General features: G+C 45.1%; 1 protein-coding gene across 10 annotated transcripts in view; it reads right to left on the bottom strand.

The window, feature by feature from the left end:
* KALRN (kalirin RhoGEF kinase) overlaps nt 1–14,809 on the bottom strand; it is a 694,375-nt gene that overhangs the window by 438,375 nt on the left and 241,191 nt on the right. For all 10 annotated transcript variants that reach the window (XM_088024799.1, XM_088024801.1, XM_088024804.1 and 7 more), the window contains exon 6: nt 4,893–5,015. In XM_088024799.1, coding sequence (XP_087880925.1) covers nt 4,893–5,015 — 123 coding nt within the window. The remainder of the gene's footprint in view (nt 1–4,892; nt 5,016–14,809) is intronic.

Raw genomic sequence — 14,809 nt, 5'->3', positions numbered from 1 at the left:
GATTCTTTGAAAAAAATTGTACTATAAAGACAAATGCACACCAGATAAGATAGATCACTTTTTCTTCCTTTTCCTTCTCCTCCTCCTCTTCTTCCTCTTCTTCATCTTTTTCTTCTTTAAACAGGTTCTATGTTTACTAAGGTGCTTTGCAGCTATGGCAGGATCAAATACTGGCTATTTAAACATCACAATAGTGTGTCTGTATGTGTGTTTACACTGAAATCTAGAAACATTGTTATTATAAAAAGTGTTCTGTGTCTGGGGTTGGGAAAGTGCTACAGCATCATGGTTTGGGAATGCCAAGCATCAAAGATGACAGATGACCCGAGAGCAAGGCTTCTCAAATTGGGGTCAGGAGACCTGCCTCAGGATCTTTATTTCTCTTGCACCAGATTTGACTTTTCCTTGGTGCTACCATTTGTAATTCTCCCTCAAAACAAAGAGAAAGAACACCACAGTCTTCGCTGCAATTGGTCCGATTTACACACAAATGGCAATATGTGCCTCTGGTGAACAAATTAATAGGACTAAAGCAGCTATCAAACATGCTATAGCAGAAAGGATTCCTACCACCCAGCTGCACATGGTTATCACTAATGTGAATCCTTACAGTCATAATAATAGAAAATGAACACCATTTCATATTTTAGAACTCTAGACAGAAGCCATTAGCAATTTATTTTTTTCCCAAAGAACCAGCTAATTAAAATTGTAAATAAGACTGCATTACGTTTGGATTTACTCCTATGTCTTTTTCATGAAAAAATAGAACATGGATGGCTCCATGATTGTTTCATTGCATATTACAGCTCAACCCTACTTCCATCTGTCCACACTCCCATCAGAGAAGAGCACACTCAGAGGAAAGAGAATTTGTGAGAATGGATTCCACAACAACAGGCACAATTAAGCAAGAGAAGGGCCTCAGAGAGCTCAAGAAACCTGGTTTTCTGGGGGCACTGTAAGAAGCCTGAGAATATTTTCCTACTAGGTTTAGTAGGGAGGATGATATTATTATTATTATCATTATCATTGCTGTTGTTATTTTGATGATCAAAAAACTAGAATTTCCCAGTGGGAATTGTAAAAAAAAACATGTTATGGCAAAAATCCAAAGATCAACCAATTTTAACCTTTTCCTTTCAGAGTTGCTCATGTATCTTACTCTGAAGGGTATCACTCCCACACTCTCGGTGTATTAATAATTGATGGCCTTTATTGGTACCAATTCATTGATAGAACTTAGGAAACTTCTGGCTTTTCATCTATGATTTAATGATATGCACTTATTTCTCAGTAGTGGTCACCTCAGCTGGAGTTGGGTCTTTAACCAGCATATAAAATTAGACACATGAAAACAAAACTTAAAAACCAGATAAATTATAAGTTGATTAATTTTATTTATAAAACAATATACCTAGGAATTCTTTAATTATAAGTTCTTTGATCATAGAGTTAATTCACAGACCGTTAATTACTATCAATAAAAAAAAAACAATGACCTTTAAGTCAGGGTTGACTGTCAATTAAAAATGTACCTGACTCCCCATTTAAATTGAGTTCCTTTTATTATATTCTATCATAGCATACCTTACTCTTCCAACATAACACTTACTGGTTTATAATTATATATTTATTTGTGAGATTATTTATTAAACATCTGTCTCTCCACTGGACCCTCTATGGGGCAGACCATCTCTCTTTTGTTCACCACCATATGCCCAACAACCAGCACAATATCTGATCCTTAATTATTTGTGGAATGAATACATGAAGAAATCATGAAGTTCTTAAGATCTTAAACTGGGGAGGTTGGTTGATAGGCTTTAGGATACTCTTGAATCCCCTGAAATTATCTAAAAAAAAATGTGTTCACATACATATTACTCTGAGGAGAGGACTCACAAGCTTCATTAGATTTCAAGGGGTCTGTGACCTCCCCAAAAGGTATGGAATCACTAGCCTATTTCAGCAATGAATACCAAAAGAACTTACCTATAACCTGAAACAAAGCACGCTACAGGTACATTTACATGGACAGATTTGTGGGTGTATGTAGAGGTAGATGTATAATTTCCAAGAACAGAAACAGAAATGCCTCAGTGAATTTACAGAACAATCCACACCCCCACTTGCCCTGAGTAGCGGATCATTCTATAGTCACTGGGCTCCAGCAGTAGCTGCTTGCATTCATCTGTTTTTTGGCAGCAACATCCATCACTCAGGCCAGAGAAAAGGAGTCTGTAATTCCCTCCTTTCACCTGTTTGGGATGCTGACATTCCTCTTTGTGGGAGTTGCTTTTAATAACAAACCCGTAAACCTACTGGTTAACAAAGACACAGAGCCCAGGCAATTTGATCAAACAACCCTGGGGTTTCCCTTGCCTCGCCCTCCAGCCAGAGAGGAGAGCCAGCCTAATCAGTGCAAGGAGGCCTCTGCGAGCGACATGCCTTCACAGTCGGCCCTGGGAAACTATAAGATGCGCTGGACAAGCTAACTGGCTATTGTATATTAAATCTCCTCTTCTCTCTCTACCAACTCCACAAGATGTTTCCCTTCAGTAAATTCCCTCCTTTGTTTTTTGTCCTGAAAATGGAGACTTCAAAAGTAAATTTGTCAGGAGGAAGGTTTTTGTTGTGCCATTAACTCTCAGCGATCCATATTAACAGAGAGGAGCAGCAGTGTGGATAATTCAAAGCCAACGGCTCTATTTAGCTTTGTAGTTCATTGTTTTGAGGGGCTTGGTGGCAGACTTACCTCCCTAATTACGTTTGTCTTCGCTTCTTATTAAAATGAGTCTGTCTGCCTTAGGGCCAAGCAATTGGGTGACATGAAGAATCTGACACAGAATTTGTCAAATTCACCAGGGGAAGTCCACAAGGTACCCAGATAATCAAACTTGACTAGATTTGAGTTCACATTCTTAATCACCTGTGATCAATTGCTTTCCTTCTCTGCAACTAAAGTGAGCCAGGGATGAGACATAATTATGGGAGACTGGGTGGAAGGAAATGAGTCTTTACATTTAGATGAAGACACAAGTCAGTTGTAGGCAAAAACTGATAACAAAATCATGTTGATGTTTTCCGTGCCTGGTCCCACACCTTCCATTCTGCGGCCACAGTTAGCTTTCTCTGCTAATTTCGTGATGCTCCTCTCTACCTTCCACCCTGCTACGGTTCCCTGGCCTAGTCATCAGGGCTATTCACAGATACCCTATGTTCTCCTCCCCAGCACATGGTAGGACCATATATCTCCACCCAGCAAGTTCGATGTGGCCGTATGCCTGGTGTCAGCTAATGAGGTGTGAGTGAATGTGGCATGTGTCACTTCTTCTAAGTGAATGCTTCAGAGCCAGCCTGTAGGGGGCAACCAGCAGCATCTGAGGCAGCAGCTGCTCGGTCAGCCTGAGTCCTGGGTGCCTGTGATGAGCAGAGCTCCTACCAGCCAGTGATGGGCACGTGATAGGCCCAAGAAATAAATCCCTGCTGCTTTAAACCACTGAGGTATTAGGGTTCTCAGTTAACTCAGTGTTTCTCTATCACTGCACATATCAAGCTGCACCACGATTGGGTTATTACCTCAACTAGATACTGAACAGCTTAAGGCCAAATTTGTTTCTTCTTCAGTACATGAAGTCTTAGTACATACTGTATTTAAAACAACCTGGTAGAAATGAAATTGTTTTTTGGCCTCTGTGATTCTCCATGTTTACATTTTTCTAACACTTGTCCCCCTCTCAGCACCACTGGTTCAAATAAGAAGGTGTCTTTGGTGTTCAGATATATGGGGGATGGTGGAGCTATTCTTTTGGACAAGGAGCACAAGTAGGAAGAGTGGGCAGAAAAACAGAGGGAGGTAAGTTGAGGCATAATTAGGCTACAGGCATCTGAATACAGCAGGTTCTAAGGGCAGACAAGATTTTGAAAAAAAGTCTTGGGGCAACCATATGGAAAAACAGTATCCCAAAGTGTTAGGTTTACAAGGGGTCACAGGTTTTATCTGGACTAGACTTCTATATCACCATCATCACTATCATTATTATCATACCAATATTAACTGATAATCTACTATGTACCAGGCACAACTCCAACTGACTTTATAATTGACTCATGGGATCCTCACAACAACCTTAGAAGGTGGCTATTATTTCCATTTTATGAATGAAGAAACTGAAGGCCAGAGAAGTAAATTCCCTATGACCACACAGCTAGCAAATATTCCTGTGAATTCAGCATCCCCTTGAACACTCTTCAACCTGGGGACTTCACTAACCCCCAGTGCATCCCATCTCCCTGAGCCATCTTGCCTCCCCCTCCAAGTGCACTCCCCTGGACGGTCCCTCCTAGACCGACACAAAGCAATTCCAGCCTTCTCTCTCTAAAGGCAGCCCTTCCAATATCTAAAGGCAGCAACTGTGTGTCCCTTAAGGCTCCCCTTCTCCAGTATAAACAGCCCTGATTCACTCAACTATTTCCAATGAAACATTTCCAGTGAGCCTGAGGTCCCTCTCCAAACCAGCTCAGTGACTCGCATGTGCTAGGGACCAAAAGACGTTGGTTAAATCAGCAGAGTGGAACCAGCAACTATCCCTTATCGTCCTGTGCTGAGCAAATGCCTTCTACAACCCCAGCACCTTCCTTTCATCAAGTAAAGCAGAGTCTGGAGGCAGAAATGGGCCATAATCTGCTATAGGCACAGCTGGCTGGCCACATGTCCTGCACACATCCCCATGGAGTGCTAAAGAGTCCGCCTGTTCAGAGTCCCACCCTCTTACTCAGGTCTCAAGTCTGTTTCTACCCCTCCCTCCTCCTTCTCCACCCCCCCCAACTCTCCTCACCCCCACTGCCCTGCCTCCAGAGGCAGTGCTGAGAACAGGCCCCCTACTCACCATGGAGTTCATGGCGAAGTGATTGTGCTGCGTCTGGAGGTCTAGGGCATGCTGGTAGCTCACACCGATCTCCGTATGGCTCTGGAGGAATAACTCCTTGTTGTGGCTTATCCAGTCAAACATCTAGAGGGGATGAGAAGGTACACAGTAGTCAGAAGGGCCATGGGTTCAACAGTGCAAAATTTCAGAGCTACTGGAAGGAAAAAAAGAGTGCTCCTACTGGTGCTCAGTGAAAACCAGTCATCATTCTCAGAGTGGGGGTGGCCCACAGCCTGGTGTCCCAGGAAAGCCCTCACTTTTAGCATAAGGATGTATCATCAGCCTCTGTGTTACCCTATAGAGCCTAAGGGAGAAAGAGAAAATGAGTAAGAGAATCACTGCGATGGCAGAAGCAGCTGTTTTTATTATCCCTAACTACTTCCCCTTTATAAAAACATTTAGAAAGCCTCAAAAAGGCCCCATGTTTGCTTTAGGGACAAGTGCTGAGGACACAACCTGGAGGCTGAATCCATTCCCTACTGCACTAGAAGAAGAAAGAAATCCTTGTTGGAAGCAACAGGGCACCCTAACATGCCCTGTCCCATATCACATCGCCCAGCCACACACATTGTTGAACCGACTCTAGACTAAGCCACCTTTTCTTATAACTCCGTCGTCTCCCAATTCCAGGGTTTCTGCTATAATCCATCAGGAGCCAGAAGAGGAGGATTTTAAGGATGGCTGAGTTCTGACTGGCACAATGGGCACTGAGCTATTTTCCTCCCCTTAGCTCTGTACCTTGTTTTTTTTGTTTTGTTTTGTTTGTTTGTTTGTTTAGGCTTCTACCTCTTTCCCAGGCAGCCCACACACGTTAAAGGTTGCTGACCAGAACCCCAGTTCCAAGGGAGGGATCACTCTAAGGGTTATCCATCCTCAGGACACCAGATCTAAGCTAATCAGTGTAGGACATTTCCCAGCCAATGGAATTCTCTCAGAAATAGGAATGCTATCTGATTCAGTACGATAAAACATGGGGGGGAATGCCTGCCTGGAAGCTTCTGGGAAAACAGAACCCTACTTCTTTGGATATAATTTCTCTCCCTCTGATACTATCATTGTGACCCTGAGCCTCAAATTGTTGTAGCCATTCTGTTGGCAGCTTAAGGGTGAAGCCCATGAGCAGAGAAAGGGTGTAGCCAAAAGAATGGCAGGAAATAGGTAGATCCCTGATTGAGCTTTGCCTGATCTCTGCCTTGTCCCTGGACTTCCTTAGTACCTGAGCCAAGAAATCCTCTTTATCATTCAAGTACAGTTAAGTGATATAGCCAGGAAAGGTGTAAAGCCTTTGGAAAAGAGGACTGCTCTACTTGAACTGGGGACGGGCTCAGCTACAGAGTAGAGCATGGAGGAGTGAAGCACAGGTGCAGGCTGAGAAGCTCCAGCCTTCCTGGAGGCAGAACCCCAGATTCATTTATTATTTCCCTTCGAACAGCAAAGTGACTTTACTTTTTCACTTATGGTCAACCAACATTTGCAGGACACTTGCTATGTGTCAGGCACTGTCCAAGGCAACAGAAAAGCAAAAGTGACTAAATGGTTCTTGAGTTTAAGTGGTTTAAAGACCAATGTGGAAAGCAGACAAGGATTCAGATATAATGTTAGTACAGCATGGCAAAGGCCTTGAAAGAAATCACGGCTTGAAAAAAAAATCTATCAAGATACTAAGTCCCATATGTTCTACCAAGCTAGCACCCACCCTTAATGGAGTGGGGACAAGGAAGAACAGAGAAGGCTTCCCAGAGGAGGTGTCACCTGAGCTGAGCCCAGCTGAAGCCGGAATTATCGAGGTAGATGAAATGAGAGGGATGTGAGCTCCAGGCAATGGGGAGACCAAAGAAGCAGAACTTGGGGCAGCCCAGTGTGTGGAGGGCTCTGAAAGCATCCCAGCTGTGCCTCTGAAGTCTGACATGAGGAGAAGATAGGGCTGGAGAGGTAGCCGGGACAGCTGACCACGGAGAGCCCCGGAGATAGCCTTTGGGAAAACTGGACCATATTCTGTGGGCAGCAAGCAGCGTGGAAGGTTTTAAGCCAAGCAGTGAAGTGTGATGGGAGCTTTGATCGCAGTGTGGGATGTGCACAGGAGGGGCAGAGAGAAGGGTTAGGAGGCTGTCGCAGTAATCCTGGTGAGGGGTGGGCTGGGAAACTGGAAGCCTGACTTAGGGGCGTGGCAGGGGAGTCTGCAAAGCAGTCAGGCTTGAGAGCTCCCAGGAAAGGGATGAAGACTCACAATTGTTTGGGGGAGGGAGGGTAAGGAAGAGCTAAGGAACAGCCAGGTGTCTGGCACGGCACCTTGGGTCCTCGTAGGAAAGTTGCCACCACAGTTGCTACCTAAAGAGGAGGATAAGAAGCTGGGATGGGAGTCCTGGATAGCGAGTTCTGTTTTAGATGTGCCCAGTTTGAGAGGCTTGCAAGAGTTTCAAGCAGAGGTGCGCTGTGGGCAGTGAGACTTGCGTGTCAGGAGGTCAGGAGAGAGACATCGAGGCTGTGACAACTTAAACGTAAGTATAAACCCATCACTTTCTGAAGGCAAACATGCATGATTTGGAGGTGCTTCTCCCTTTTGCCTTACCCACATCACACCCAGCTACCTATCTGGATAATAAAGAAAGGATGAAAGTATCACTTTTCACTTTCGAGTATCCGAGGATGTTTCCAGCTGGGGGCTCCTGCAGAGGCTGGGTGGACATTGCTGTGTGCACGATCCTGGATCAGGCAGCTGCAGTCAGTCCCACAGGGACTCCCCCGCCCCATTATATTTAAGGACAAGGAAAAAAAGAAGACAAGTGCCCCAGGAGTGTAGAGGAATCTTATTCTGTAATTTTTGATCTTTAAAATTCTGCCTCTCAACCCCATTTTAAAATAATTTCTCATCTCTTTTCTTTATTGACAAAAGAATCAATAAAGTTAATGAAAATCTGAAATGCCTGAAGTCCATGGAACTTGTGATGAAAAGCACTCACTCCATATACTTTCTTGGACATCCCAGTGGCCGAGAAGTGACCTTCCCTGTATTTTCTGTTCCTTGACGGTCTAGGTATGCAAATTAGCAGTGGAGTTCCGTGCTAGCCCCAGAATGATGAGATTGCCAGGTGCCAGGTCCGGGCTACAGAGCAGGGATTGCTGGCTGGGGGCCAGTTAGGGTGGAAAGTGCGAGAAGGGAGCTAAAGGACAGGCAGGAGGAGGGAGCACTGGAGGAACGGTGCACCTTTCTGAATGAGCTTCTCGCGCGACGTCAGTGCCCAGGCCACTCAGCCGGATTCTGCCTCCACCACGGACCATCCCAGCAGCTCTCGGGCCAGGGATTCTGTGCTGGAGGCAGTGCTCCAAAGAGGTGACACATATCTCAGGAAGAAAGAAAAAGACCTACTCTGGGGATCAGATGGTCCCACGTGACATCAGAATCTAGAGTCTCTCCAGGGCAGTCTCTCCAAGAGACAGTCTCAAGTCTTCTCTGGGCCTGAGTCTACTGCCTAATGGTATATGACTCGCACCCTTGCGAGCCTGGACTTCTGCAACGGTCATGGTCATTTCTGTTGCATTCAGGGCCTCTGGTGGTGGAGAGAATGCGTGTACATATATGCACATGTGCCTGTGTGTATGCACTCAGGGGCATGTGTGCACCGAGCAGGATGAGGTCTAGGCTGGTTTCAGGCTTGGTTCTGTCACTAACTCCCTATGAGACTATGGGCAAGTCTCAGTTCTGGGTTTCTCCTCATTTGCAAGGGATAAGTGGTTCCCAGAAAGGAGGTAAGCTCCTGCTTTTTATTTTTATTTTTTTATTTTTTTTAAAAGATTTTATTTATTCATTTGCGAGAGAGACAGAGAGAGAACAAGCAGGGGGAGAGGCAGAGGGAGAGGGAGAAGCAGACTCCCTGCTGAGCAAGGAGCCCGATGCGGGACTTGATCCCAGGACCCTGGGAACATGACCTGAGCTGAAGGCAGACGCTTAACCATCTGAGCCACCCAGGCGCCCGCTCCTGCTTTTCAGATTCAAGCACAATATGGAAACATACGAAATATATTTTTTTTCATTCAGAATAAAATAGTTTTAACGAGTCTCCTGGATCAGAAGGTATGTATATTCATTACTGCCACTTACATTTCTAACCTTTGAAGAAAAGAATGACAGTGAGAAAACTGGCATTATTTGATAGCCAGAGAGAGGCAATTTCTTAGTCTCAGCCCTGACATTTGTCTGGTGTGTTAAGAGTTCAAGATGTCTGTCAGTGCAAAAAGCATTGTCTCGGCTCTTGGCACTAACGCAATAAAGAATTAGAGACCGGTGCCCAAAGTGAAAGCAGAAAACTGTTTTATTAAAGCAACAGTACACTCTCAAGGGGAGAGCAGGCAAGGTTCTGTGAGGTGGAACTGGCCCCTAGGTTGTTTTGGGATTGGATATTTAGTGGGTCTTTCTGGGCTGGGAGGAGTGGTGATGTACAGTGGGGTGATCTCTAATGGAGGCTGTTTCCAGTCATTTGGGGGACTTCTCTCACAGGCTGGGAGGAGGAGTTTTTGACCCTGATAAGGTTAGTACCAGAACCTTCATGGCAGTCTTTCTCCACGGGGCGGGGCTGGGGTTTCCCTGGGGCAGAGGTGGAAGAGGAGAGCATGTGCTACACTCGAGGCTCTTGATCTGTCAGTCCCAAGGTCTTGGAAGCCACAAGGTCAGGATGTTGTGCCCCCAGGCTTCTAATGCGTAACCTATTTATCATTGTCCTTGCCTCCAGCTCTGGTCTAACTAATTATCTACTCTATTACTCCCCACTTAAGGACTCTGAAATCTTTCAGGTCAAGGGATGGCGGTCCTTCCACTGCTCATATGTAGCTTCTACCTAACATGTCCATTCAAACACTTCATTGCATCCATCAGGACTATTTTATAGATGGGAAACAGGCTCAAAGAAGTGAAGCCCAGGGTCTAGAATTCATTCACTCCACCCAATGCACATTCACTGAGTGCCCCTTGAGCCAGGCTCTTGGGACACTGCCCTGCTTCCTGCACACAGCTATAGGACCTCTTATGCCTGGGCTCCCCAGGGCAGTTACCCCCTAAAAGGCAGCCATCAGGGCCTATGAGGCTCCAGATGAGGTAATGTGCTATCCTTCACATAGGGCCGTTCATTCCCCAATACCCAGCCTGCTCCTCTCCCCTCACCCCTGCCCCACCAGGGCGTGGGGACACCTGATTCAAACAGCTCCACTACTCTCGATAAATACTTCTCAAGTGAAATGAATGCATGAGTGAGTTGGCCACAGGCTCTGGGGTTGCTAATCCCTAGACCAGCTGGCCCTTTCTAAGCTCCCTTCCAGCCAGGTCATTTTATGATTTGATCTCTTTGAATTGGGCTCTTCGGAAGACACTTGAACTAGACTGACCCAAAGATCTAAAGAAAAACACAGTAAAACTAAAGGAAATATCTCCACAGTAGTTTCAAACATTTTCATCTGTCTTTTTTTATTTTTCTTTTTTGAGAGGCTAAAATGGTAGGTTCAACAAAATGTAATATAACAACAAAATTCCTCCATGAGGAAAGTTCATGTCCAAATAATGAAATTTTATCTCTTTGTTCAGAAACTAACATAGTTTTGTCTCATTAAGAAGATAGATGTTATATGTAAGCTACTTGGTTTTTTTTTTTTTTCTTTTTCATGTTTTGCTTTTAACTAAACTAAGTAATTTTTTTTAATGCTGGCTAAAACTCAGTGAAAATATAAAAATCTGGTTCTTAATACATAATAAATGATAAAAAGAATCTATTTAAATGCAAATTAGGAAAATAAACAGAAACTTTTTTCCCCTTTTCTTACAAAGATAGGGATGGCTAAAAGGTTATTATTGTTCTATTCTGTTTTTAATGAAGCATAAACTATTTCATAGAGCAAAGAAATTAAATAAGGATCTTGGGCTCATTTTCCTTCATTTGCCAAATTTAGCAATGGCATCTGATTTAGAGTTTAACTTTCAAACCACCTTACCACTTACTGTTAGTGTTTTACACTGTCTGCAATTATAGATTATATTGGCTTTAAAGTTGCTCATACTCAGCCCTGGTAAGTTGATTAAGAGGATAGAAGGCAACCATTGGATTTTCTTTGCCTAAATATGCACATTCCAATGTCACCTGTGTCTCCTTGACCCTGCTTGTACACTCGACCCAGCCATAAAAGCTTATGCTGTAAACAGTGCTAACAACTCCTTGCTGGTGAACCTTGCTACATCTGAGACATGTGGTGTGTGGTCAATTCAACAACAAGCTTTTATGTGTGTTCGAGTACAAAGAACAGAGCCTCCAAATCTTGGGTTCTAGTACAGACTCAGCTGTTCAAACTTTGACAAGGTAGATGACTGGGTTGAGCTTCCATTTCCTTATCTGCAAAATAGGATAACAATTTACACTATTTGGACCATAGGGTAATAGTGCGATTCAAATAAAATAATGGTTTCATGCTTTGTTACTCACCTGGTAGATTTCAAAATCCATATAGTGAACATATTCTAATATATATATTTCCCTAATGTTTTCATTTAGAGCGCAAAACAGATGAAAGGTGTGGATTTAAAAATGCAGTAAGTTTACCTTACTGCAAAATCACTGCAGGCTAATAGGAATCACACCTGCACCTCATATACAAACACATCCTCAGCCCACCCTCCCCAAGATGCATCCCCACAGTGACCACAAGGCCCTGCACAGACACGGCCCGACACCTGTGCATCCTCCCACCTCCTCCACCGTCACCTACACAGAGGGGTGCTGGGGGTGCCCTTGCCCACACAGGACACCCTCTCAGAGTTATGCTTGAGGGCACCAGTGCCCTCCTGACCTACCAGTGTGGCCTGACCAGGACCTCACTCTCTCCTGCCTTGCTTCCAGACCCTCCCTTGCCCATCCTCTCTCCCTTCCCCAACTCTTCACTATTAGACTCAGTCTCTTTGGCTCTTCAAGGTTTTTCACTCAGGAGAGACTCCTATTAAAATGCATTATTCCTGCAGCCCCGCCCCTGGAATTAGTTTATTGTGGATACAGAAACAGCTCAGTGAGAAAGCAAGGCCCTTTGTGAGCATGACCCAGGGGTGAGATCCAAACTGAGGTGGCAGAGGAGTCCTGGTCAAGAGAGGTAGAAAGGGAGGGGGAATGAGAGGTGCGAGGGAACCGAAGACTAATTTCTTCACCTTACCGTTCTGCAATCACATGAACTCTAACTGATGCTAGGGCATAAATTCTCGTGCAAACAGGGCAACACACAGACCCCAGGACCCTTAAGACCCTTCAGCCCTGGTTTGCAATGATCTGCTCTCCTAGGATTGCAAGCTCTCCTGCTAAAGGAAAAAAAGGAGGAAAAAAAAAGGATGCACCTGGTTTCTAGGTTCCTAGAATTCCTCCCTGGAGAGAGTCTGACACCTTACCTCATCTGTATCTGCAAGGCTTGCGGGTCATGGGCATTCTGGGTTCTGAGAAACCACCTTTATGCCGGTAAAGGGCAGGCAGTTAGGACTTGTGCCCAATAGACTGTAGGTGTCAATAAATACCTACTGAGGGAGAGGAGGTGCTCTGGGCTCTGCTGTTTTCCTGTAGGCTTCCAGCATGTCGACTGGTATTCTTTTATATGTTGTATAGAAGACAAGCAATTTTTATCCTTCACCATAAATCTAGCTGCTCTAGGGAAGTTGGCTCAGCCTGGTTACCTGGGAGACCTTATCACTGAATCAGCCAGGATGCCAAACGATTTCACTGACCAGGCTCTGTCTCTAACCTGCAGACATGCTATCAGTCCCCTAGCACATTGCTTAAACTTTCCATACTCTAAATTCCCTAATTCCCAAATCTCAGATCTAGCATTCTAACATGTTGCTCACATCTAGAAGAGTCCCAGTTTCTCTATAAAACAGACACATATCCCACTGTGAGCAAGGAGTGAACAAAAACTCTTTGCCCTTCTGCATGATAATCTGACCTTCATTTAATATCCCCATTCTGTTTCCCTGGAAACAGGGAAAGACTGTGTGTGACAACATGTTACTAAATCATGTTGCCTATGGTAAGAACACCCACCGTGACTGGTAAACTCTGTCTGGCCTGGAAGGACGATGGATGAACTATGAACACCTGATGGGGACCCCATCCCTTGGGCTTCCCTGAGTTTGATGACTCCTGTAACTGGCACGTCCATTGCAGGGGCCCTGGAAGCTGTGCCAATGAAGTTGTTACAAGAGATATTGGCTCCCGTGGGGCATGGAGTTTATAAGGCAGATCAGCTTCTGCAGCTGCCCACTGTGGCTCCTGTCTCCTGACACCTGAGCCCGACTGCTGCCAAAACTGTCCTGTTGGTAAGCCATGGCTCCCGTATGGTATCGTCCTGAGTAGATGAGTGCAAAATGTCGCCCACAGAGGTGGTCCTGCAATCAGAGTATGTGGTCGAGTCTAAGGAGACTTCCTGTAGGTGTTGCCTCTGTTTTCAGAGCCAGACTATATGAACAACAGTATTGCACCTCCTCTTGTCTTGCCTTTCTCCATCTTCCATTCTCGTTCTCAACTTCTCTCAGTGACAGAGCAACGATACTGGTAACAACAGTAATAGCCACTGACATTTGCTGAATGCTCACTATGTGCGAAGCACTATGCTAACACATTCAGTCCTCTTAAAATCGTAATTATCTCCCAGATATTAACCCCCAATATTATCATTTCCATTTTACAGGCTGGGCACAGAGAGGTTAATTAGTTTTGCCAAAGCCACACAGTTAATTAGTGGCAGAGCTGAGATTCAAACCCAGGAGGCTGAGTTCCAGTGCTGAAGCTCCTAACCCTGTTGCTCCGCCTTCCAATGTGCTCAGAGCTTCACTCCAGCTATCTCTCCTGTCACCATTAGATTTCTAGAAGTACGTTCTGCCCCTGCTGCCTTTGTTTTCCCTCCACCCACTTCCTCCCTAACTCCTTGTAATAGGCACTACCTGTACTACTTCCTTAAGTCTGCACCCACAGGGAAAACCAACCATCTCTGTCTTTCTGAGTTCTTCATTCTGCCATGCCTTCCCTTTGGTCTCTCGTCACAATCCAACATGAACCTTTCTCAAACTCCCTTCCTCTGGCCCCTGCGCTAGGTCATTTTCAGGGGCAGGCCACAGGGCTGCAGACATGCCTCAAAGCTTCCCCCTCCTGCTTTCACACACCTCCAGCCCCCACAGCATTCTCCCTGGAGTGCCAGCATGTCCACACTTGCACTCTTCCCCGACACCTCATCTCCGCGCAACAAAAGCAATAGAAACACTCTTGCTTTGAAAGTTGACCAGTTGTCCAATCCTATGCTGATCTATCCAAACTTGCCTCCCCCTCCATTCGCTGCCCCTTCAAGACCTCCTTTCATGTGCCTCACACCCTTACTGTGACAGTCTCACAACTTGACCCTCAGCCCTCGGCCTTTTATGCACCAGGCTCTGCCTACCTGAAAATCCATACACGCTCACAACTTCAATAACACGGGTAGTGTTCCCCTTTTCACATGCCAAGCCGTACTGCAGGTACTGCACCAAGTCCTTGAGTGGGTGACCTCATGTAGTCCTTACGATAATGCTACAAAGAAAGTATTGTTCAATCCATCTTAAACATGCTGAAAAGTCAGTATGAAGAGTTGAAGCAAATTGCCAAAGATCCCACAGCTTATAAGTGATGGGGATGAATTTAGAATCCAGCATCCATCTGAACCTAATTCCCATACAATTTCGGCCTCTGCTCCAGGGTTCCCTCTAAGCATGACTTTCCAGATAACTGACAACACCAAGTGTGTGCTGTGCTCTGCACAACGAGCTTGATAGCATCGTCTCAATCCTCAGCCCTGGGGGTTAGTGGATGCCATCATCACCATCTTTTTGTAGTTAT

Source organism: Eumetopias jubatus, unplaced genomic scaffold, assembly GCF_037043125.1.
Source record: "Eumetopias jubatus isolate StellerSeaLion01/CBP00866 unplaced genomic scaffold, mEumJub1_p1.0 scaffold_1, whole genome shotgun sequence".
In the NCBI taxonomy this organism is placed as follows: Eukaryota; Metazoa; Chordata; class Mammalia; order Carnivora; family Otariidae; genus Eumetopias; species Eumetopias jubatus.
Note: the sequence above shows the minus strand (reverse complement) of the source record. Positions and strands in the feature narration are given on the sequence as shown.